Source organism: Numenius arquata, chromosome 2 (genome assembly GCF_964106895.1).
Source record: "Numenius arquata chromosome 2, bNumArq3.hap1.1, whole genome shotgun sequence".
NCBI classification, from domain to species: domain Eukaryota; kingdom Metazoa; phylum Chordata; class Aves; order Charadriiformes; family Scolopacidae; genus Numenius; species Numenius arquata.
Window position 1 is genome coordinate 60,328,568 of NC_133577.1, and position 25,746 is coordinate 60,354,313.

General features: G+C 38.2%; 1 protein-coding gene across 1 annotated transcript in view; it reads left to right on the plus strand.

Moving 5' to 3' along the window:
• The window catches only part of BMAL2 (basic helix-loop-helix ARNT like 2), a 40,784-nt gene extending 22,566 nt beyond the window's left edge, over window positions 1-18,218 (plus strand). The window contains exons 8-17 of the mRNA XM_074144522.1: window positions 493-610; window positions 1,433-1,576; window positions 3,266-3,506; window positions 4,441-4,547; window positions 5,133-5,283; window positions 6,485-6,540; window positions 7,282-7,390; window positions 12,705-12,792; window positions 14,543-14,651; window positions 15,981-18,218. Coding sequence (XP_074000623.1) covers window positions 493-610; window positions 1,433-1,576; window positions 3,266-3,506; window positions 4,441-4,547; window positions 5,133-5,283; window positions 6,485-6,540; window positions 7,282-7,390; window positions 12,705-12,792; window positions 14,543-14,651; window positions 15,981-16,117 — 1,260 coding nt within the window. The 3' untranslated portion in view covers window positions 16,118-18,218. The remainder of the gene's footprint in view (window positions 1-492; window positions 611-1,432; window positions 1,577-3,265; window positions 3,507-4,440; window positions 4,548-5,132; window positions 5,284-6,484; window positions 6,541-7,281; window positions 7,391-12,704; window positions 12,793-14,542; window positions 14,652-15,980) is intronic.
• The last annotated feature ends 7,528 nt before the right edge of the window (window positions 18,219-25,746 follow it).

Sequence of the window (25,746 nt, forward strand, 5' to 3'; positions counted from 1 at the left end):
TAACCTCTGCTTCCAGACAGCTCTTGGCTCAGTGGTGCCGATTTGTCGAGCCAAATTAGATCTCAGTCATTAGGTAGCATGAATATTTCTTCCTATTTCCCTACCTCCTCTCCCCCATACCCCTGCCCGCAGAGTAATCTTATTTTGTGCATGAACTTCTTTGGCTAGGATCAGGCATCATATTATGTACATAAATACAAAATTTAGTTTTACAGAACTGTTTTTTAATATCCAACTAAATCTGCTATTTTGCAAAGAGGTAGTAGTTTTTACTACCCTGTTTTTATAAAAATAATATCAAACAATGGCAAATTAAATGTGGATCAAAATACTGATGTTTAGAGTAACTGTGGTATTTGACTTTTTTTTTTTTTTTTAATGGTGTAGAAAGTTGTTTTTCTGAGATACAAGTAATATGTATGGGGTCCGGGTCTAAAACGATGTGGTTCTAACATCTTTTGGGTTTTGGTGTTGTTTTTTCTTTTTAAATAGGCCAGTTTAATTGGACAAAGTTTGTTTGATTACTTGCATCCAAAAGATGTTGCAAAGGTTAAGGAGCAACTTTCTTCTTCAGATATCTCTCCTAGGGAGAAGCTCATAGATGGGAAAAGTAAGTCATATTTGAATGCGTTCAGACTTTTTTTAAAGAGTTGTTAATAAATTTAGTTATTATAAAGGACATATTCATGTGTTCGTATATGCGTGGATGTACAAACTTGAGATACAGTTTCTATGAACCAAACATATTTGAGTGCTTATCTGCTGCTTAGAATGCACTTACAGTTTAAAAGCTAGCCCAGAAAATAATTTATCTTAGATAATAATGATGACTGAGATTTGCATTGTTAAACACTTACCAAGATGTGGTCTGACGTTCTTCATACCAGGCATACTACTCTTTTTTCTTGTATTTGATAGGTCTTGTCAATACAAAAGACCTGATGTAGTCGAACATGGGATAAAATACTACAATATCAAGAATCACTGTCTTCTCTGAAAATGCTAAGTGTCAATCCTAATTCAACGAAATCTTATTCTGTTTATAGTTATTTCTAATATGGAAAACATTGTGTACTGTGCAGCTGATCACTTTGATAGCTGGCTTTTATAAGAATCTTTGCAGTTCTTCCTTGTACCCAATAGAAGTTGAAATTTTAAAGCATATTTATTGAAATACCATTCAAAATATTGAGAAGGGTTTAGAAATAATTTGGTAATTCTTTTTAATTTTAGAATCTCTGTGACAGTCACATTTTCTTTGCCCTATTTAAGTTATTAGACTTTTTTCATTTTTAATTGCTAGGACAAAATTTAGGAAACTAAAGAGTGAGGAGAACGTACTGGAAGCTAAAATGAAGAAAAGGCCTTGTACTATGAAGTTTTATTGTTGGATTTTGTTTTTTTTTTAACTACTTTACTAATTTTTTGTAAGCTGGCTTGCAAGTACACAGAGATTTTCAAGCTGGACCAGCTCGACTGAATTCTGGTGCTCGACGTTCCTTCTTCTGTCGGATAAAATGTAGTAGGACCACAGTCAAAGAAGAAAAGGAGTGCTTGCCCAACCCAAAGAAGAAAGGTATTCAAACAGTGTAGATGAAGTGGGGGCTTTCTGTCTTGAAACTTGATGTATTTAAGTTCCGAATCAGTAGCGTGAGCTTTGTAGTTCTCACTGACTTCACAAAGTAGCTATAGAGAAGTGCAAATGTGTACTAGAGACACGTTTTGAAAAAACAGTACAATTGTACTCTTTCTCCTCCCTGTTCACTCCTGGAAAAGAGGGAGGGAGGAGTCTGAGTTACAGTGGCTGTTTAAGAGCACATTGTCTGTTGTAGTCAAATTTCAGAAGTCTCTCATTTTTGAAAGCACTGGAGCAGATCAAAAGAATGAAACCAAGTAACTTATGTCTTGAAGATAACTGTGAGTAAGGCCTGCGAAATCTACTGTTTTGAAGGAAAAAAAGCAAGTAAACCAACTTTTTTTTCTGATTTACTTTTTGTGTGTACTTAAAAAGTATGAATTTACCTTTTTTTTTTTTTTCTTTTAATAACAAAGTTAACTTTTCAGTGGTAATTCCATTCATTTTTCTGATAATTTTATTTTAGTTCATATTTTGGTATGCCTGTACAGCAGTATACTCTTGTCAAGTTTTACGTGAATGGATCTTTCTAAAAATGTAATTTCCAGCTTTTATTTAATACCTTGATTTTTGCAAACGTGTGCTGAGATTGTTTAACCATGAAAAAATCCTCTTGCTTTTGTATTTCAATGTAACCTGTTATTGTTGAGATATACAATACAATAGTAAATTGTGAAATAGGTCTGTCATTGTAAGTAAATAAAATTCAGTCTCCCTTGATGTGCCGACTAACTTGGTGAGATAAGAATTTAACTTGTGTCAATGTTTCTCAGGAAAGCAGTATTGAGAGAAGGCACCTTGACAATCGGAGAAACTGTGACAAAGTCACAGTAGGATAACTCAGTTTTTCATTTTACAGAGTTGTTATATGTATTCTGTAGTTGATAGGGTTAATGCAGTCAAATCTATGTAAAGCATAGTTTGTTCAGAATACAGATATCAAGAATACTTTGTCAATTTTTTGAAAGATAGTTACTGTAGGGCACACGATGTCATCTCTCTGCCTTGATGCTTATGTGGGTGTTTGCATGTTATATAGGCAGCAAAGAGGCAACCAGCCATAGGAATAAATGACAGTGTATGCTGTCATTTAAGGCTTTTAAAATATTTTTGTTCCCAGAAAATTGGGGAATCCAGAAACCTAAGATAAATAGAAAATAAGCTAAGTTTCTTTGGATTGTTCTCTTGACTGATTCTTTTAGCAATTGCAGTAAGTGTATGTTAAGATCATCATGTTCACAAAAGGTAAATTGATTTTGAAGCTACAGAGTGCCTCTCTAGTTTATTTAAATTTACAATACATGTGAAACTCTGTGAAGAGAAAGTGATCTGTGTGTTACCAGACTGTTGGTTTACTTTTTTTTTCTGTTAGACTGTGTTTGAATTGCCAACAACTATAACTTATCTTCCAAAATCTTACATAGGGTTAGAAGCGCTCTTTTCAGGTAAGCCAAAATGAAGTAGTACAAAATTAACTAAAAAAATACTCTGTAAAATTATCTATAGTCTTGTACCTTTGTTGTAGGTAACCATAAAAAATAGTTTTGCTGTTGGTAAACAGAATTTAAAAAAGTAGTTCGGTTTACTTTTTGAACTATAACTGCTTCTTATTTCATTTATTTTTATTAGATCACAGAAAATACTGTACCATTCACTGTACTGGGTATATGAAGAATTGGCCTCCTAATGATGTGGGAGTGGAAGAAGAAAATGACGTAGAAAAGGACAGTAGTAACTTTAACTGTCTTGTTGCAATTGGGAGGTTACATCCTTATATTGTTCCACAAAAGAGTGGAGAGATAAAAGTCAAAGCAACAGAATTTGTTACACGATTTGCCATGGATGGAAAATTTGTTTATGTAGATCAGCGGTAAGCGTTTTGTTCTTTAATGAAGAGAAAATGAAAATAACATCAGTAGTTAAATTTGCTAATATTTTCTGTCAGAGCCGTAATTTTGCAAGCAGGATACAGTTTCTAGGTGCTGTGCACAGGAAGCAGGTCATTCTGAATCTATGAGAACTTGGGCTTTGTTTTTTTGTCAAACAAAAGAATGTATAAATGTAAGTGTATTGTTCTATAGGAAAAGATGAGCTAGCAAGATATGTCGTAAAATGCACTGATGTACTTATTTATTCATAAAGAAAAATCTCAAGTTAGGGTTTCATAGCTATGCATATGACTTAAGTAATAAACACTGAACCAAAAATTATTACTTCTTAAAATCTCACTACTTGGAACACACACGTTATATCTAAATGAGGCACCAAATTATTTCATTAGAAATGGAAGCTAAGTTCCTATTTTCTGAACTTCCTAAAGCAGACTTTTATTTGTTGCGTAGACTGAGTTGTTTAAGCTTTAAGTCCATTATTGTCACTGGAAGCTTTTTATTGCTATCCGTCCTCTTGTCTTTCAGCTAAAAGTGTCATTTTAAACCTATTCCTTAAAGAGGCAGAGCAAAATTCGACTATAAAATTTTTTTTAATGACTCGTTATGTATGACCAGTACTTTGATTAGGTAATGGGAAGACCTAATGATCATAAATATTTTGTGTGTACATGTGGTTTGCACGTGTAAACACTGTTATTTCGTCTTTGAATTGCCATTCATTGCAAATGGATAATTTGCAGTGAATAATATTTCCTGTTGTTTTAGAACTATACTAATGCTGCATCTTTTTCTCAAACATGAACACAAGCATCTATTTCTTTAAATATTAATTTTCTGCTTTATCTGATACTGAAGAAAGCAAGCTTTGCAATTGTTCGAATCTGCTGTAGTTTATGTTTTTATTTCTAACAGTGCAACAGCAATTTTAGGGTATCTGCCACAAGAGCTTCTAGGAACTTCTTGTTACGAGTACTGCCATCAAGACGATCACAATCATCTAGCTGAAAAACATAAAGAAGGTACAAAATAATTGGTCCTCCCAGACTACATATAACTACACATAACTGTTTCGTGAAAACGGCACAAATCAAAAAAAAATCAGCAGCTGAGAGTTAATAAACTTAAACAATCTTAGCGTTGTCCTTTTCTGCGTCTGCATTAAGAGGTGCCCGCACAAAGCTTGTCATAAAAGCAGGGAGAAACTTCTGTTGTCTTGGATCTTGGTGCAGTGCTTCGATCGCAAGGGAATAATGTTAGTGCTTCTTTCAACCCCCTGCTTCAATTGTTTATAGGAATAGTTTATAGGAATGAGGAAGGAGTATAATTAAAGACACCAATTGTGAAAGTTCACCAAGTCAGTAGTCTCCCTGCTAGTGGTTTGCAGAAACTTAGTACTTGGGCTTTAATTTAAAATTAATAACATCGATGAAACTGTAGTTTGATTTTACCAGGCGTCCTGTCCTGTCAGTTGTTTTGGGATTTAATTTTTATTTCAGGCCGTCAAAACCATTTTGGTTTTATGATGCTATAAAACAGATATTTTTTTTTTAACTTCATCTTTCTAAGTATAAATATGGTGATTACAACTTTCCTTTCTTATTTAGTGTTGCAGAATAAAGAAAAAGTATTTACAAATTCCTACAAATTCAGAGCAAAAGATGGGACTTTTGTTACTTTAAAGAGTCAGTGGTTTAGTTTCATGAATCCATGGACCAAAGAACTGGAGTACATCGTATCAAACAACACTGTGGTATTGTAAGTAATTCATTATATGAATTCCCATATTATTTTTGTCTTAATTACAGTTACCATTAACAGAAAGCAACTTATTTAAGGAGAAAAAGACTAGAAAATATCAACACTGCACAAAAATTATTTGAGTAAAACCTGGAAGAACACTTTTTTTTTTGCATTTACCAGTTATTTTTATTTCAGGCTTAAGTTCTGGATTTAACTCTGAAAACTGCTGTTTCCAGTAGAAAAAATGAGGTGAAATAGTTGCTTATTAAAGGAAGAAAGGAAGGATCTTTTAAGAAAAGTAGATCTGAATAAATGGAAATGCGAAATTAGCTTTATTTTTCCTTCCGAGCTTTACAAGACTGCATGTATCAGTTGACCCAATTTTAAGTGATACCCTACCCACCATGTGTCAGAACGTGGAGAAGCAGAATTGATAGATCCTAGAAATGCAAGGCAGGATGGAAAAGTACTCTCCAAATCGATTGCAAGGGAGGGGCCTAAATTCTTCGTTCTTTGTTTTTAATTCTTCTTTTTCATTCTCTGTGCCTTGCAATGGGGCTGTAATTTGGATTGTTCCAGTGATACCGAGGATCTTTCCCAATGACTGGTTTTTTGAGAGGGGGACAGAGGGGATTTTTTTTCCATTAAACCAAGTTGTCAAGGGGGCCTTTTACCTGTTCTGTATCTGGTTCATATCTTCAGTCAACATCACCCACCTATTTTGCCCATGTCCTTTTTCCTCAAGAAGGCAGAGAAGAGCAGTTAAGACCATCTATGCTGCCCAACAGCCAGAGGCCAGTTTTGCTTGCCCTGGAGATGTGGGCATCTGCAGCTGTCTAGAGGAGGCAAGGTAGGCAGCAGCTGCTAGCAGAAGGTAGCCCTTGACCTCTCCTTGTAGCAGTTGTTTCTGGTTAACTGGTCTCCCTCTTAGGAGCAAAAATGTAGCCGCCTTCTCTTATGGAACACAAGCAACTATTTTGGCCTTTCTTCTTTATTTGGAGAATAAGTGGAAATTAATATTTCACCCGGTGCATCGGAAACAACACTACAAAGGATTGAACATGGAAACATGTGAGGAATATCTCATTTTTTTTACTAGTTTGAGGATGTTAGTTTCTACTCTGTGTAAAGTATTGTTGAAATCAAACCTAAATGTGCTGAGGTTTGCCTTTGAAAAACTTGCTGATTTTTTTTTTTTTTTAAATTTAAATCTCAGAGGTCATAACGAGTCAGCTGAAGAACAGGTCACCCATGGTTCCCAGCCTGCAGAAGGCAAGTGTTGCTTCTTACAGTTACCATAGATGCATCTCCTGATCAATCATTGCATATTTAGATTTATTAAATCCAGGAATTTTTTTTATTCTAGGTTATTGTGCAAGGAAGGATTAAAATTTTTTAAAGCTAATTCTTGTGACAATTTCTAGTTACAGCATCCTAATTCACATTATTCACGTAACTGTGATCAGAAGGATTTATAGCATGTGTTTTCCTTCTAGCGGCTTCTACAATAGCTAGGATTTTGGTGGATAGGATATTATGCTTCTGTCACAGACCCTCTTCACATTTTGCCTGGTTTTCTGAAGAAATGCAACTGTGCTGTCTAAGTTTACCTAGAGAATATAGGGTGCTGTTTTGTCATCTTGCTATAAGGTTTTTTGTTTTTGCGTTTGAAATTGTTGTTTTTAATAACTGATTTCTGTTTGTGAAAAATCAAGAGTTTTTTTCTCATACGTCTTGCGTTGTCTGTGAGAGAGACTGGAAGTGGTAATGAGTAAAGCTAATTTCATTACTGGAGTTCAGCAATTTTCACAAATGTATTATTCACTTATCTTTTATATTTCAAATGAGAAAACAATATCCCTCATGAGTTAGTGTTTTAAGGAATTTAATTTCTGAAAATTAGAGATATAGCACAAAAACTGCTTTAAAATTAATCCTTGTTGCTGAGTAATGAAACTGCTACAAACTTAAGGTCTTCTTTTGTTGTGGGTTTTTTTTTTTTTTTAATTGTAGATGCTGCAAAACAGTCTTTAGTAAGTGTACCTGGAATGTCCTCTGGAACAGTTCTTGGTGCTGGAAGTATAGGAACTGAAATTGCAAATGAAATATTAGAATTGCAAAGGTAATAAATGTTTAACATCATACATTAGGCTTTTAAGTAAAGATAGAGAAGAGTTACACATGATTATGTGGGGGTTGTTCAAGTTACATTTTTATTGTATTATGTGCATAAAGTATTTTTTAGTTTGAGTAGCAGCGTTATGAGATGCCAGTTGTAACGTAAGGTTAATCTCATGCATGGCAGAACACATCATAGAATCATAGAATCATAGAATTGTCCAGGTTAGAAGAGACCCTTGGGATCATCGAGTCCAACCATCTACCCTACACTACAAAGTTCTCCCCTATATCACACATCGCTGGTGTTGATAAATAGTTTTGTTCTGGGCATGCTCTTTCCTCTTTTAATGAAAGTATTATTTAACTGTGACTTCAAAAGCATTACAGTAATGCAGCTTCTTCACATGATGTTGAAATAGATAGATAAACCCTTTGGGAATGGAAATCAGTTGTTTGTGAGTAGTGTTTATATTTTTCTGATAGCATTGCTCTGCTAGGAAACCTTCCCTTGAAACGGTTCAGTGGAGTGATTTCATAGCCCGTGTTATCCCTTTCCTGATTATCCTGCGCTTAGTCTAAAGTCATAGCACAATTCCTTCCCAGTACCCAGCCATAGATTAAAAAAACCTCTCGCATAATTCCAAATGGGAATCCATACAAGATTCAAATTGTTAATTGAAGATTGACTGTTTTAGAACTTACCAGTTTTAGCAGGTACACAGCATAGCCAAGGAATTTGAAAGGAAGAAAGATAATTTTAACATGAAGAAATCCTTATCTATTTTTTGTGTTGTGCACCCACAGTGGTGCCTGATTTACTTACAGAAAGAAAGGTTATTACTCTGTGTCACTTTGCACTGTATCAACATTTGTTGTTTAAGAACATTTTTTTAAAAGTCTCAGAGCCAGCAGATTCCAGGACTTTGGGATGCATGTGCACAGAAGTAGTCTGTTTTCAGTCATAACTCTTACTATCAAACAAATGGCCCAGATCTCTTTCTGCACGGCTGCGCTACAGCATCTTGTCCTCCAATCTATATGTACATACATCAATACGCCATAGCATAGTCGGATTCTGCTGTTTCAGTAGTAGTCTGACTGATACCAGCTGGTCTGTGAGGATGTTATGGGAAACAGTGTGAAAAGCTTTCTTAAATTCAAAGTAACTATCATCCAACGATATCTCCTCATCCACTGAGCTAGTCACCTCCTTGTAGAAGGCTGTCAGATTGGTTAAGTGTGATTTTTCCCTTCGTAAATCCATGCTGAAATCCAGGATCACATATTACCTCTTCGCAGTGTGGTTGTCTTCTCCACTTTCTGTTCATCAGAAGACAGTATTTAATTTTATGAAACAGTAAAGACCATGGTCAGAGCCTAAGAGTGTGATGTGTGACAGCGGTAGATGGTTCTTACTCTCTTTCCAGTATTTTGGAATCACCTTCCAACAATGAATTCACACTCCTTTAGTAAAATAGGAAAACTGCACAGGAAACCGCTCATTTTCAATGAAAGGAAGACAAGAATAAACACTTCGGTTGTGATGGGATGAAAAGATTGCTACTTTAAAAAAAAATAATTTAAATCCATCCCTGAGCATGTTGGCAGGTTGCTGGGATTATCCAGCAAGGAGGAGGAAAAGCACTGGCCACAAAAAAGGATTGATACCTTCCACGGCGAAGATGGGATGTTACATTTTGATAATACTGTTGTTTAAGTCCTATCATCAGCACCATCTATAGAGGGAAGGAGAGTCACTTTTTATGATGTCCTTCTGAAGACTGAATTAAGTTGGCAAAAGTTCTCATCTCTGAACAGTTAATATCCAGGCATGGCCCAAGATAATATCCACCCATGACGCAGAGCTTAATTTGACTCTGTTCTAGACTCTTCAGTCAGCTCAGTGTGATGTTCTTGATTGACATTACCTGACCTTTGCCAAAAATGCTCATCCACGTGAGCATATGTGTCATCAGCTTAAGGAAACCAGATTATTAAATAGATGAATAACAAAATGAAAGAACGAATGCATTCCTGGGAAAGTTTTCTTCAAAGCTATCCCTTGAAAGTTCTGGTATTTGTGTTTTAAGAACCACAAGCAATGCTCTTTCTCTTCATATTGCTACAGAGGCAAGAGTTTCAGGAGCAGTATCTTCCTAAGCAACAGATGAGTGTTGTATGAAGATCAAACCAAGCCATTTCTCCTCTTGTGTGACACTTCAGCAGGTCACAAGAGAGCAAAGTCTATCTGTTTTAATCTTAGGAAACGGAAGAATCCATTACAACAGACAGAATTGTGGAATTTGGAGAAGAGATTATGGTATTGAATTAATCTCCCCAGTTTGGGGGAGTCTTTTTTGTAAGAGTGGGTTTATTTTTTTTTTTAGTCTGTTTAAATGGAATTCAGCTGTACAGTTGAGGCAGGTATGACTGAGGCATCTTTAGGAATATTTCACAGGAATATTTATTATTTCATATCCTTCCTGATGCCAAAAGAAGAATGGATTTTTATAGTCCACTACAGACCTTTGAGAAATTGAGCTTATTTATCAAGAAGTTCAGCTTCCATAATATTAACGCTGGCATAATTTTCTTTCTGTTTGTCTGCCTATCATAAGCTTGAAGCTCATGACGCATACCTCCCTATCTGTCAGAGATTAATTTTGTAGATGTCTTGGATTTCATCACGTAATTAAAGCATGGCTTTATTCCTTTATGGAGCAGCAGTTTAAGGCAGCAGCATGTTTGCCCCAGTTTGTTTGATTTACCAAAACATCTTTTCTGGAGGATCACAGCGATAGTTCCGAAATGCTTCTAATTTAAAAAGTGAGACTGCTAGGAGAAATAAATAATGAAACTGGATTCAAATTCTGGATTCAAAGAACTACTTTCCAGGACAAGTATTTGTGGAAGTGCTGGCAGTGATGAGTGCAAGAAACTGCATCAGGTAGTCTTAGTCTTCAAGTCATTGATTGAACTTAGTGTTTCTACCAGTTATGTCCACAGCTTAAACACTGTTTATTAAATGAAACAACGTTACGGTGCTTTCTTTGGGAACAGTCATCATATTTGTCAGCTACTAGACTGAACGTCACAATGTTTTGAAAGGGAAAATATTTTGCTTGCCGGCTTCATCAGCCACAGTGATCAGATCCATTTTAGCCTTGTGCAAGTGTATTTGTTTCAATGATCTTAGTTGTCCGTGGACACTGGAAATTGAGAAATAAACTTGTGCTGAAACTAATAGCCCAAGAAGTTGCTATGCAGATGACAGAAAAGGTGAAAAGTCAAGCAGAATAAGGTAAACTCTGTACCTAAAGGAAGGGCAGTTCTGAAAAGAAGCCAGCTTTGGAAGGGAGCAGTTGCACTGTGTAACTGGGATCTCTGGCATCATGTTCATCCTGCAGCTTGGGGGAAAATAAACTAGGTTTTGTCTCTATAAGAGGAAGAGGTGTTCACAAATGCAATTGGCCATTGAAGGCCTCATCAGTAATGGCTGAATGTTTCTGGAGATGTTTGGAGGTCATTGCTTGTACCCAGATGTATTCACTTTTCCAGAATTGTTGCTGAGAACAACGCTGCATTTCTTTCCAGCCAAAGAGTAGAACTTCATGCTATTTGTTCATTTTTCTTTTGTATGAAATCAAGTTACTATCTTGAACGCGCTGAGGCAATCGAAACAAGACAAGAGTGATCAACAAAGGCTAACACCAGCTGGTTTTCACCAAATACCTTTGTGACTACAGACTTAATCCAATAGGATGAGTACATTTACTACCTGAATCTGCTCTCTGCATTTTTTTAATATTCGTAAGACACAGCTGGTTCTCAAACTGTGCATCAGGCATCACCAAGTATTTTTTAATAATTTCAGGACTATGGCTACAGCTCTATTCACAAGCATATCTGAATTGAATTAGCATCTGAGTAATGATAATTTTAGTTATAGCAATGCTATAAATCTATTCAGTCTGGATCTGTCCCAGCTTTTAGAAGTGGCAGTACTGCTTATCAAATGGTGCAGTGGATATTGGAACGTAGGGAACTAATAAATATTCCACATAAACAACTTGACTTGTTTAAGACAGGCCGTTCATTCACCCATTTTCTCTCTTACCTCCAATCCCTTATCACGTTTTGGGTCTGAGTAAGCGATGGAAACAGAAGTATCCAGAGTGCCCCAGTTCTTCTATAGCCTTGTGCTTTGGCAGTCAGGAAAAAGAGGGGGAGATGGGAGCAAGCTGTCCAAAGGGCCCTGGTATGACATTTTCACTGTTAGTTTCGTGTTTGGTGAGGGAGGACATGCAGTATCTCAAGGAATTCTGGTAACGAACAAGCAGTCTTTACTTTGAGTTGGAATTTTATGAAAATACGGAGAGACACATATAAAAATAATAGTAGAGGGAGCATTAGAAGGATGTGTTGTTTTCCCTCCACCATTTAGGAGAACTTCCCTATGTTGCCTGTATTCTATATGTATTTGGAATCATGGAATCACTGAATTTTTAGAGTTGGAAGGGACCTCTAGAGATCATCTAGTCCAACTCCCCTGCCAAAGCAGGGTTCCCAGAGCACATCACTCAGGACTGCATCCAGGCGGGTCTTGAAGATCTCCAGAGAAGGGGACTCCACGACCTCCCTGGGCAGCCTGTTCCAGGGCTCTGGCACCCTCACCCGAAAGAAGTTTCTCCTCATATTTAAATGGAACTTCCCATGTTCCAGCTTGTGCCCATTGCCCCTCGTCCTATCGCTGGGAACCACTGAAAAGAGTCCGGCTCCCTCCTCCTGCAACCCACCCTTTAGGTACTTGTAGACATAGATAAGGTCTCCCCTCACCCTTCTCTTCTCCAGGCTAAAGAGCCCCAGCTCTCTCAGCCTTTCCTCATAAGGGAGATGCTCCAATCCCTTAATCCTCTTAGTTGCCCTATGTTGGACTCTCTCCAGTAGTTCCCTGTCTCTCTTGAACTGGGGAGACAAATGTACCTATTTGGACAAATGTACCTATTTGTCTCAGTGTGCATAATTCTGAAACCTGTTACTCTTTGGTCTGTCAGTGCTGGTTGTTCAGCAGAAAAATAAAAGTGTGCTCAAGTAATGATGACCCGTTGCCTTTATTGATCTCTTCTGCTTTTTGTGTTATCAAAACTTGCAGCAGGAGAATTTAGAATTTAGGAGAATTGAAGACAACACTGTCTCGGATTAGCTAGCTCATGCTTCATCACTGGGGAAGTCTGGTGGGTTCTGCAACACATAGGCTATTTTTCAGTTTATGATCAATGTGACTTGGTAAATCAACTAAACACATGCAATTTTAGGTTGCGTTCTTCACCGTCTGGGGAGTTAAGTGCATCACATCTCTTGAGAAAGTCACCTTCTCCAGCTTTAACTGTAAACTGCACCAATGTGAGTATGTCACCTGCCTGTAAAAATCTAAAAGTAAAAGGCTAATGTCAGATACCTCAAAGCCTACATTTGAACCAAATTACCCTGTCTTGTGTTTTTGTAAGAGAATGTGTAAGATATTGTGAACTACTTGGTAGCTATGAAAGTCTTTTGAGAGATGTGACAGCAGCAGCAGTTCCAACCTCATTTATGGAGCCCTCAGATCAAGCCTTAAAGGGGCTATTCCTGAGGCTGAGGGGACTGCAGTCTCCACTCAGTTATTAGGATCTCTGCTGAAGGTCTACAGTTATGCTAAATGTGAGTGTGATTCATGTGGTGAGGACTTCTGGATTTGGAATTGCATAAAACTTTTGCTAAATAGCTGTCGGAGAGTAAAAAGTGTTTCCACCTGTTCAGTTTGACAGCCAAAACAAAATACCAGTTCTTGTTTTCTCTCACTTGTGCTTTTAAGATTAATGTTCTCGAAGACCCTTTTTAAAAAATCCATGCTGTATGTTCGGTTTTGAAATGTTTAAATTTTTTACTTTGAAGGTATTTCCGTAATCTTCTAAAAATTGATAAAATATGTTGTTTTGCTAATCTAGTAGTGCTGGTAACACTGCAAAATATAACTATCATAGTTATTGACCTTAGCTAGGGAATAGCTAACATATCTTTTACCTAAGTATATCACATGTTGTGTATCGGGCACTGTCTGAACAAACATTTACTTTTTCGTCACCATTTATTTGAATGTAAATTTCTTTCCATTTCAAGACAGTTTATCTTACGATTGCAATTTTCGTTTCCTAACAGTATTCTTCTGACCTACAGATTGTTTTGACTTCCTCCTTTTTTTTTTATGATCGGTTCTCCCCTGCCTTACTGCAGGTCTTTCTCCCTAAGAATTGGTTGACTTTACATATACTGAACCCTAAATCATGCAGCATCTCATCATAAGGATAACTTCGTTGTATTCGTTGAAGGTTTTTCTTTATTCTGTGTTTTGGTATCCCATTTGTTCCTAAAATGTTTTTGAAAATATTTTTGTAAAGCATTTCAACTTTATTAATTTCCTAGTAGAGTATACACAAGTCAGTCAACCCGAGAAATCTATCCTGCTAAATTGCATGTGTGTGTTACGTGAAACAAATGGGAAAAAAAATAATCCTGGGATGTTTGAGTTAGGATGGCTACCACCTCTATTGTTTCTAGCTGACGTTCTACATTTTGAAAAAATGAATTTAAAACTGCTTAGATTTTTATCACGATGGTAACAAGATGCAAAATAATAGATAAGATACAAGTTTATAATTCGTATAGTTTAATGCATATAGAACATGGGAGGTATGAGGGTCTTTTTTTTTATCTTTTAGCTAGAACGTGTAAACATTGACAAACACGGTGTCACTGGGAATTTGTAGTTTATGGTACTAGACGTGGAAAGCATATACACCAGTACAATTTGTTGTGCTGGATTTATTTGCTGAATATTGAATTAGACCCTCAATAAAGCAGACGCCAGCACTGTGAAGTACCTTTGACAGATGTGTAAGCAACACCTTTTATTTAAGCCAAGTCCAGTGCTATTGTGAATCTCTAAAAAAAATTATTTTTAAATGCAGTAGATCTGCCCGTTGATGCATATTTTCCGTTTAGTTTATTTAGTTCTTAATAATCTGACAGCAATTTATAACGTTTCTGTAATGTAATAAATTGTGACTAAATGTCGAATTTAATTCTGTCCCTTTTACTGCTTTTGTTCTTTCAGGTTCCGAGTAAAGAGTTGATTCAGTTATGTCCTTCGGAAACAGAAGTTCTAGAGGCTTCAGAACAAAACCGGGGTGCTATTTCATTTCCTAGTAATGAGCCTCTCCTCAGTAAGATGTATTTCTCTTGTGGATATTTTGCGGGCTGCAGGGGAAAACATTTCTGATAAATGGTGTAATTTTTGAGTGCCCCACTTTACAACTATGTATAAATCGTAAAGAGATTGGTCTGTCTGTCTTAAGATGAGAGGACTCTAAAAAAAGATGCGTTATCACTGGAAGGCAAACAGCAAAATTTGATCAGTGAGTGAATCTCATGACAAAAATAATGTCTTGTAACACAAGTTTGCCATTGCGTTCTTGCATGCCAGTTTTAATTAGGTACTTACTGGTTCTCTCTCCAGAAGAGAGAGATGAGTAAGAAAAGGAACTTCAGCACAATGTAAGGGAACTGGTTGTAATTTGTGAACCATTGTCCTTTTAGCACTTTATCTCTTTCTTAACTGCAAGCTATAGATAGTCAGTACAAAGGTTAGTCAAAATGTTTCAGAAAGAAAATTCTGCCTCCCCCCCCCCCCCCCCCCTTCAAGCATGCACCAAGGCAACAGTTTGGGTACAGGATAACTCCAACCAGGGCACTGGCCTTGTCAGAGGAGAATGCCAATGTATTATTTTTAACATAAAAGGCAAAATAAAAGCAATGTTTATGCTTACCCTGTATTTCAGCTCTTAGAAACTTTTCTGTCTCCCTCTTTTATTTCAGTTACTGGAGATTTATTTATTTTAAACCTATATCTCTCTTCCAGTTTAGTTATGAGACCTTTATATAAAAAAGAAAAAAAAAAAGAAATGAAAAAAAACCAACTAATCCTCCAATAAGAGTTTGGAAAAAAAAAAAATATAAAAAAGCAACAGCATTTATCCAAGATAGGGAAGGAGACATTTTTCACTGATACTTGAGCTAAAGCATTTTACTTTACTGTTGTTAAAGGCAAGGGTATAGCAAGCTATTGATTTCGAGAGCTAACGCATAGTAACTTGTAAGGTTTCAGGCATTCATCCAGCATAGTACGTCAGATGAGAATTCAGGTACTTGACTCTGTTTCCCACTAAGGCGACGCGAAGTAGAAAGCAGTTTTTCTACCCCAGTGAGATGAATGTCACTGCGTGGATACAAGTTTTGTTAGCTAGCAGTTGGAGGTAGTCCCATGGATTGGCAAGACTTAAGCCTTCTTGATTTAAATCAAGTTCTGCATGTCCTTGTAGCTATCTGCAGACAGCCATTATTTCTGTTACTTGATTATTTTTTTTTTAATGTTTACATGGAAACATTTGCCTCGATTTCAAAGGAAGGTGCTGTTTAAAAACAAATACGTTTTGAAAGTTACTTTATTCTTCATGCTCTTTACTGCATACGTTAATGTTTTAATAATTTTATAGGTGGTAATTCTCAGCTGGACTTTGATGCAATATGTGAAAATGATGACACTGCTATGACAGCTCTTATGAATTACTTGGAGGCTGATGGAGGACTTGGGGATCCAGCTGAACTCAGTGATATACAATGGGCTCTCTAGTTTTGCTCTTTCAAAATAAGAAAGAATGTAAAATACATAATGCACAACAACCATACATCCTCAGTACTGTAATATAATTTTTTAATGTTTCATTTGAATTCATACCTATCTGTCTATATATTTTTAAAGACTGAAGCCTTATTCAGAGAGAGACAGTTTCTGCTGCACCTATGGAAAAATGTAGTATTTTTTTCATGATGGGGAAACTTTAAAATTTTAATATTCAACCATCTGTAACTGGAATGCTTAAAACACGTTGCTATATTTTTGTTAAGAAGCTTTAACCAAAAGATACTGTACAATGTACAGGAATATTTTTTCTTAGTTTTAATACTTAAACTTTTATTTATTGTCTTTGGTTTAAGTGGTAGAATGTTGATCGGCTGTGTTATTTTCTATAGAACCTACTGTACTTACAGTTTAAGGATATTTGTAACTATTAAATTTCATTGAAATGATGATTTGCACACAATACGGTTGTAAAATAAGGTATTGTAATTCTCAAATGATGAGGTTTGTGATCCCTTGCCCTTTTCAGGCAAGCAGTTTTTGTGAAAATAAAGCATACAGTTCTAGCAGGAAGGATTTGAATTAGATCAGAAGAGAAGGTTTTGAGAAAAATAGTCATTTCCCCAGTATGCAAACATGGTAACGGTATAAGAGAAGAGCAACAAAATCTTAATTACTAGTTTGTATTATTTGTAAAGTATTATTAGAGGGGCAGTGCATAGCACCTAAGAAAAGTAATGCTATAACTATAATAAAGCACTTCGGTCTCATCAAAGATCATTTATGAATTCGAGCGGTTTGGATAGATTGTCTTGGTTCCAGAACGAGGCTAGCACTGTCTATTAGCGGAAAAAAAAAATGTTCAAATTCTACAGTATCTTTTTTAGTCTTTATATTTTTGGAGGGATTAGCTTGATTTTCTATTGCTTGAGTCCGTGACTTTTTATAATATTTGTGTAGTATAGTGCTGTCTGTAAGTAAATGCTGTTTCAGATAGTCTTCTTTCGGGAGACAGCTTTTGCAAGAATTATATCGCAGTTACAGCAAATTACTCAAGAACATGGCACTTAATAGGTTGTATTAGAACCACATAGCATTAATATATAAAGTAGATCTTTTTATCTCTGGTATTAATTTTTGCACCGATAGATATCATAGAAGTATAATTTTTCTGGTTTGTTTTGGTTTGGTTTTTTTTTTTTTTATGAATTTGGGTAATGAGAAGAAAGCATTTGAAGATATTTGATACGTGTGCGTATCGTTAATACAGACACTGAAACGCAGGCACCACCATAAGCACTATTGCATTTCTTTTAACACTAAGGGTGAGCAGGAGGCAGCCCGGTTCAGCTCTTTTGACGAAGGCTGAAGCCTGTGAACAAATAGGTGGGGCAGCCACTAGATGTCACGTTTCTGCTTTTGGACAAGATATAGGTGATTTTGTCATCCTCTGACTTCCTGTGCTTTGACAGAGCAGCTCTGTATCTTAGAGATACGAATCGTTTTGCGAGTGATGAATTTTTTGGTGACATCTTGTCCAGGTTTTCTAGAATGGCTTGTTGGATTGATTTTTATTTTTTTTTTTTAAGTCTATAAATTTTTTGCATTTAATTTGCATGTGGTTTCCTGCTTTCAAATTTTTTTTTACGGACGTGGGGCCAAAATTATCTGTTCTCTAGCTTTATTAGAATAAGCTTTTCTGTTTCTTCACAGAAAATGAATTTTGGGCTATATCATGGAGCAAAGTGAGAAAAATAAACAGGTACTTTCTGAGAATTGCTAGAATTCCACTTGTATAAATGAAACGTGCGGATTTCAGTTTTTGCCATTGTAAAATCTATTTTCTTTTTTCTATTTTATTCTAGAAATAAATTCTAAATAAAACAAGAAGTACTGTAGCTAACACAGATAAAAGAGTAAATAAATAACTTAAAATTATACAGACTTTCCTCAACATACTTTCTTTTTTTAACTGGATTACTTTGAAAATGGTCCAGATGTTGTTATTGAAGGAGTATATGAATTCTTTCACAAGATTTATATAACCATCTAGAGTCAAAGCACTATTTTTGGATTCTTCTTGGATTTCCCTAAAAAATAAAAACAAAAATGTAATTTTGAGTCTTTTGCAGTCATTGATCAATATTGTGGCTCACATTTCACTTATTAGATTCTCCCTTTACTATTTGTGAATTTTTCTGATTTAAAATAGTCTTACAAGTAAAAGTGTGACTTGTAAACATTTATGGTGAAACTAATACATACTTTATAATACAGTTGAGATAGTATGTGCTTATTTATGTACATATAACAATACAATTCTAATAAGATACGGACAGGTTTTTTTCTTGGGATAGTGCAGGTTATCAGAGGATGTGGTAAATCAGGTCAATAAAATGTTATTTTGATGCACTGCTGTTAGTCTGCTGACAATTACCTAATAATACCTAATAATTACCTAAAATACCTAATAACTGAATTTAAATATGAAGTAGTCATGTTTTCAGATCCCGGGCTTGTTCCCTAAAAATATAAACGGGGAGGTGGAACTAATGTGGATTTGGGTAGCTCAAGGTGATATTCCATAGCCAGGGTAACTTTGTAATCCAAACTAACATGCATTTTTTAGGTGCTAAAAACCCCAGATGTTGCAACTTAATTGGGCCTCTAGAAAGGAGAGTGCCTGTAGGCTGGACCTGAAAGAGCCTGTTTGATCAGAAGCAAACAGAGTTCATGGATACAATTCCTAGGGAGTCTTGGCACAGGTAGGTATGGTAAGGGATAAGGCAGGTGTCAAGAGGCTCTTAAAAAGCCTTATTATTTATTGAGGTTTTACTTGGAGGTGGGTTAACTAATTTGTTACTGCAGGCACGTATAGAGTTAAAGAGAAGAAACTTTTGATGGGAGAGGAGTTCTGATAAAAGCAGCAGCTTATCTGGGAAACCAGTTCCTGTGTTGACGGGAAAACATGAGAGAATAATTTTTGGAATTAGGAGAAGAGAATAAGAATGCGATAGAGACAGATACCATCTGGGTATGGGAAGGAGAAAGTTGTCTGGCTGCACGGAGCCCAAGCTGGATGAGAGGTAGGGTGCAGGAAGGCTGGCCTGCCATGTTGCACGCAGGATTGAAGCATCGTGTCCTGCAGTGGTGATAATATATAATCATGAAGATGTCAATATATTAAACCTTAATTTTTGCCTTTCCTGTAACAATATTTTACAGTCGTCGTGGGGGCAGGAGGGATCCTTTCTGTGCTCTTTTGGGTGTAATTGCTTCTTAGGATTCCCTTGGAGCATTCAGTCAGGTACAGTGCTATCGCGTGGGTCTAGAGCGGAGCTTCAGTCCATGTTTCTTTCTTGTGGTGCATTGTAGTTCTGGACTTTTCTGTGGATCTTATGCTTTTTTTTTTTTTTCAGAGTATTGGAAAATTTGGCTTACTCACAAGCACAAAAAACTAAAATTAGTCATTTTGGTGGTTGCTGACAGTAGCGTGTTCCTGTTCGTGATCTGAACTGAAATGAAGAACTTATTCTTGCATAAATGATGCTGCTTCTCCCTAAGCCCTGACTTCTGGCCTCTTTATCTTTGTTTTTTGCTACCTTTTTGTAGGTTGACATACATCATGTAAATTCATAACATGTCCTGGAATTCCAGGAAGTAGCCATCAGCTGGAAACTTTGTGCCATTTAGGACTTCTCTGAAGATAATTTTATTCCATATCCCTGATGAGAATTATTTTGTTCTCTACAAATACGGAGGTGAAGAGGATACTTGGGGTTATAGGTTCTTGCATGTTAAAAGATGTAAAACCATGTTTCAGAGCAGCAGAATTAGAGGATCCAGGGAAAAGGCAAGCAGGGTGGTGAACGTGCTGCTGAACTACAGCTTCTGCTGCTGTGGCATGTTCTGCGTGTACCTCATTTCTAGAAGGTTCATATAGATCCCCTTTACTGTGACAGATGCCTGTCGTGACTAAATTTTTTGGGTTGTTCCCGGCTTAATTGCTTTCAGAAGCTTCCTGTCTTCCTGGTGAGGAAAAGACAGAATTCCTGAGACGTGACAAAAATTCGCATGTCCCTTGGAAGTAGCCAGTTTTCGTGGTGCAGATCCTGTCTCTATAGCTCGTCTTGTTCAATATCCTGTGGAACAGCTGCCAAGCTATAGCAGTCTACTACATTTAAGAAAAAAAATAAAATTAAAAAAATTTAAGGCCCTGAGAGCTGTGTATATTGTGTTGGCTTCTATGAATTGCTTTTGTTAAATGGGAGAGAAAAGGGAATAAAGTATCTCAGCATGACTGATTTATTAAAGGATAAGTTCACATGGATGGGCAGTTAATACACATAACTTTTTGTCCGTCAGCTGTTTTCATGTCAAAACCTCTAGAAATAAGCACAAGATCTTTGGAAATCATAAAATGTTTTGTGGGAAAGATCTTCCTTGAGGGTTGCTCTCACAATGCCGGCTCTGTCTGAGTGGTAAAAGTTTTCTTCCCCAGCATTTGCAGAGCCCAGGTGTACGTGACCTGACATCAGTGATGGGTCCTACAAAACCTAAGGAACTTTGGCACAACTGAGAGAAAATAACATAATTAATAGTAACAATGAAGTATATCAGTGTGTCTCTAGAAGGGACTGTAAAGTGAGCAGCAGACCTTTGAACAATACAATAGCTCAGGTAATATGCTTTTAAATGCTTTTAAACAACAAATCTGACTTCAAAGATTGCTTCTTTCATAAGTCTTACAGCTAGGGCTGTATCATAGAGAAGACAACACCACTGGGCCTTTAGTATTTAGACAAAATAATTTATGATGAATTCGTAACAGTTCTTTGACAGGAGTGGTCCCGTCCTTAGCCTTCTTGTCAAAATAGGTTGATAAGCAAGTTGGTTTCTTAAACCTTCATACTTTATATACATTTCATTTACCAGGTCTTTCAGAATACTCTCTTTTTTTTTTTTTTTTTTCTGGACAAATATAGTTGCAGTAGCAAATAATGATTTTGTTATCGTTAAAGAGATGGCAAATCTCTTAAAAAAAAAAAAAAGGGCAACGTCCCCCAAACAAACAAACAAAAACTCAACACAAGCCACCAAAAAAAAGACCACCAACACAAAACAAATCAAAGAAACGGGCGGGTGAACTTAGTGTTGTTTCAGCAAGATGCAGTCAGCTACTAAACGCTTGTTCTGAAGAGCCCCGGGCTGATTGCACTTCATTCTGTGTTCACATTCAACCAGTGATTCTGCCACTTTGCTCTGCTCTGGTGAGACCTCCCCTGGAGTGCTGTGTGCAGGTCTGGAGCCCTCAATATAGAAAGGACATGGACCTGATAGAGAGGGTCCAGAGGAGGGCCACCAAAATGATCATGGGGTTGGAGCACCTCTGCTACGAGGACAGGTTGAGGGAGCTGGGGTTGTTCAGCCTGGAGAAGAGGAGGCTCCGGGGAGACCTCATAGCGGCCTTCCAGTACCTGAGGGGGGCCTACAGGAAGGCTGGGGAGGGTCTGTTTACAAAGGCCTGCAGTGACAGGACAAGGGGCAATGGCTTTAAACTGGAAAAAAGCAGATTTAGATTAGACATTAGGAATAACTTCTTTACCATGAGGATGGTGGAGCACTGGAACAGGTTGCCCAGGGAGGTGGTTGAGGCCCCTTCCCTGGAGATATTCAAGGTGAAGCTCGACGAGGCCCTGGGCAACCTGGTCTAGTTGGGGGTGTCCCCGCTGACTGCCGGGGGGGGGTCAGACTAGATGACTTTCGAAGGTCCCTTCCAGCCCAGATGATTCTATGATTCTATGATTCTGCACGGAACATAAGAGCACCTACGGTGTTTAAGACTGCCCGTTCTGCTGCAGGCAGCAATGGAGGAGAGCTGGCTCCTAAAGACGGCTAAGAATAGGATGAGCACAGCAGCTGCTTCAACCACTTTCAGCTTGGGCGGTTTCCTGAGCTTGGTTTAGGTTGTCCGTTTGGTAGACCCTGAAGGGTGTCCGTGCCAAGCGTGTCTATTTGACAACCCCTGCAGTGAGCCCACGGAAACTACTTGTATCCACGGACTCCTTTACCAGGGAGTTACTGCCACGGGCCTCCCCCCTATTGCAGGAAGAGCCGCTTCTCTTCTGGCTCCTGCTAGCTTCATCTGCAGATAACCACTTAGTTTGTGTATCGCTACTTCTGGTACTGGAAAAGACAACAGACAGTTGTTTCTTACCTTTCACTGAATTTCACTGAATTTTTAGAGTTGGAAGGGACCATAAAGATCATCTAGTCCAACTCCCCTGCCGAAGCAGGATTGCCCAGAGCATGTCGGAGCATGTTACTCAGGACTGCATCCAGGCGGGGCTTGAAGATCTCCAGAGAAGGGGACTCCACCACCTCCCTGGGCAGCCTGTTCCAGGGCTCTGGCACCCTCACCGTGAAGAAGTTTCTTCTCATATTTGAGTGGAACTTCCCATGTTCCAGCTTGTGCCCATTGCCCCTCGTCCTATCGCTGGGAACCACTGAGAAGAGTCCAGCTCCATCCTCCTTCAACCCACCCTTTAGGTACTTGTAAACATAGATAAGGTCTCCCCTCAGCCTTCTCTTCTCCAGGCTAAAGAGCCCCAGCTCTCTCAGCCTTTCTTCATCAGGGAGATGCTCCAATCCTTGAATCATCCTCGTTGCCCTTTGCTGGACTCTCTCCAGTAGTTCCCTATCCCTCTTGAATTGGGGAGCCCAGAACTGGACGCAGTATTCCAGTTGTGGCCTCACCAGTGCAGAGCAGAGGGGCCTCACCAGTGGCCTCACCAGTGCAGAGTACCTTCCGTTTCTGTGCTGCTCATGACTTAGGTTTTTATGACCTAAGCCCCCCTTTATGAACCCCCCAGCTTTAAAACTTTTTAAATCATACGGTTCCTCAGAGCTGTCTTGTTTGTGCTTTATTATAGTGATTTACAGCACGCTCCTAGACAGTCTTTAAAAAAAAAAACAACCCTCTATGTATTTAGTTTCCTGTGGCATGTGTTAACTCTTGAGGGCATTTTGTGTCCAAGTTCTGTGAGGAACTTGGAGCTTCCAGCATAAAAACATGTGTTGAGTATCTCAGAAATCAGAGGTCACGATTCCAGAGTTCTTACATGTGGTTCTTTCCCATGGCAGAAAGCTGTGGGAAACGCTCCAATGTTGTGGGCGTTTGCAGATAAACAGAAAGATCAAATGGCGTGAAACTCCAGATACAGTTATACAGTTGCAGGAAAAATACACGTTCTTCACCAAAGACAAAAAAAAAAAAAAAAAAGAAAAAAAAAAAAAGGGACAGTCAGGACAACTACTTATATAAATCATCTAAAATGCAATTCTATACCGTGCTACCAGCAAGATGCTTGTACAAGTGGGTCTGTGGCGTGGTGCTCTGGCAGTTCCTTTGTGATAAAGCAGAGGGGGCTGGGTTGTTTGTGCTCTATCTCCATCTTTGCTGTATTTAAACCGAGTGTTTACTGATTCTGGTAAGCTTTCTTACCGCCATCACTTTAATGGTGCTTTAGATTTGGTGACGAGCATAAGGGTTTGTAACTTTAAAAATGGTGAAGAGGGGAAAATATTTTCAAGTGGATTATTTTCCTGCTTCGGCTAGTGTGCAGCTGCTGCCTTTCGGGCAGTCCCTGAATAGTCAAACCCATTTCAAAATTGTTGATTTTAGGTTTCTATGGATGATCTAAACAGACTTTGGAACTTCACCTTATCAATATGGAAGGGGTTGGGCACAGTGCTGAATGGAACTTGCACTGCTGGAACGGCTTGTTTGTGTTAGTAAGGATGATCCTTTTTAGAAGGACCACAAGTTACTATTTCTAACTCCTCATCGTACAAAGAACGATTGAGGGAGGTGGGACTGTTCAGTTTGAGGAAGAGGAGACTGAGGGGTGACCTCATCACTCTCTACAACTACTTGAAAGGACACTGTAGAGAGGTTGGTGCTGGTCTCTTCTCACAAGCAAATAGCGATAGAACAAGAGGGAATGGATTCAAGTTGCAACAGGGTGGGTTTAGACTGGACATTAGGAAGAAATTCTTCACAGTGAGAGTGGTCAGACACTGGAACGGGCTGCCCAGGGAGGTGGTTGAGTCACCATCCTTGGATGAGTTTAAGAGTCGTTTAGATGTGGTGTTGGTGGATATGGTGTAGGGAAGAACTTTGTAGAGTAGGGTAGATGGTTGGACTCGATGATGCCAAGGGTCTTTTCCAACCTAGATGATTCTATGATTCTATGATTCTATCTTGCTGCTTTCAGCCTGGTCTTGCTATCTTTCTTTAAGCAAGCTAAGGCATTAAGCCAGGGTAATAAGGAATAAGACTTTGAAAATTTGGATTGGAGACATTTGCAGTCTTGATGACTGTCCCACTCAAATTCGGAGTCCAAGTTGTTCAGGTATTTTTGGAACAAGAAATGTGGAAGATGTAATTTAGAGTCCAGTGATTTACATTTTTATGGCAGGAAGCTTTACATAGGATGGAACTTCTAACTCGTTCTAGTAGTCCGAATTCAGTCCGTTGTATGTCAAAAAACAACTCCAGTTAGTGATGTGGGAATTAGGCACATGCTGTAGGGGTCAGTATCAAAGGGAGGGCAGGGACATGTGATATTACAGTGGGGGTCTGCTGCAGGCCACCTGACCGGGAAGACTGAGTGGATGAGGCCCTCTGTAGGCAGATGTGAGCAGCCTCATGTTCATAAGCCCTGGTCCTCATGGGGGACTTCAACCACCCCAATATCTGTTGGGGGGACAACACAGCAGGCCATAAGCAATCCAGGAGGTTCCTGGAATGCGTCGAAGATAACTTCCTTCTGCAAGTGATAAAGGAGCCGAGAAGAAGAGGTGCTATGCTGGACCTTGTTCTCACCAACAAGGAGGGGCTGGTGGGGAATGTCAAGCTCAAAGGCAGCCTTGGCTGCAGTGACCAAGAGATGGTAGAGTTCAAGATCCTTAGGGCAGCGGGGAGGGCGCACAGCGAGCTCATTACCCTGGAGTTCAGGAGAGCAGGCTTGGGCCTCTTCAGGGATCTGCTTGGTAGACTACCATGGGATAAAGCCCTGGAGGGAAGAGGGGACCAAGAAAGCTGGTTAATATTCAAGGATCACCTCCTCCAAGCTCAGGAGTGATGTATCACAACAAAGAAGTCGTCAGGCATAAATGCCAGGAGGCAGCATGAATGAACAAGGAGTTCCTGGACAAAATCAAACTCAAAAAGGAAGCTTCTCGATTATCAGTTACAGCTAGAAAGTGTGATGAGAAGTGGAGAGATCACAGAACACACGTTTAATCTGGGGCTGGAAAATAAAGAAATGAAAGAGAGACTTGCTTGATTGCTATAATTTTAGAAAAGAACCAAGGAGTGAATCAATTGCAAGGCATACCCTTAGCAGAGAGAAAATACCAGACACTGAATGGGGGCGTTTTTTTTCTGCTATACCAAGCAAAAAGAAGAAATGAAGTTCCAGAAGTTACAAACACGTAAATTTAAATGAAGAACAAACCAGGTACTGAATTCAGCTAGGAAACATAAAATAAATGAGCTTTGATTTATTTAACATCAAAGAAGGTACACAGTATAACTGCCGATAGAACAAGGACTT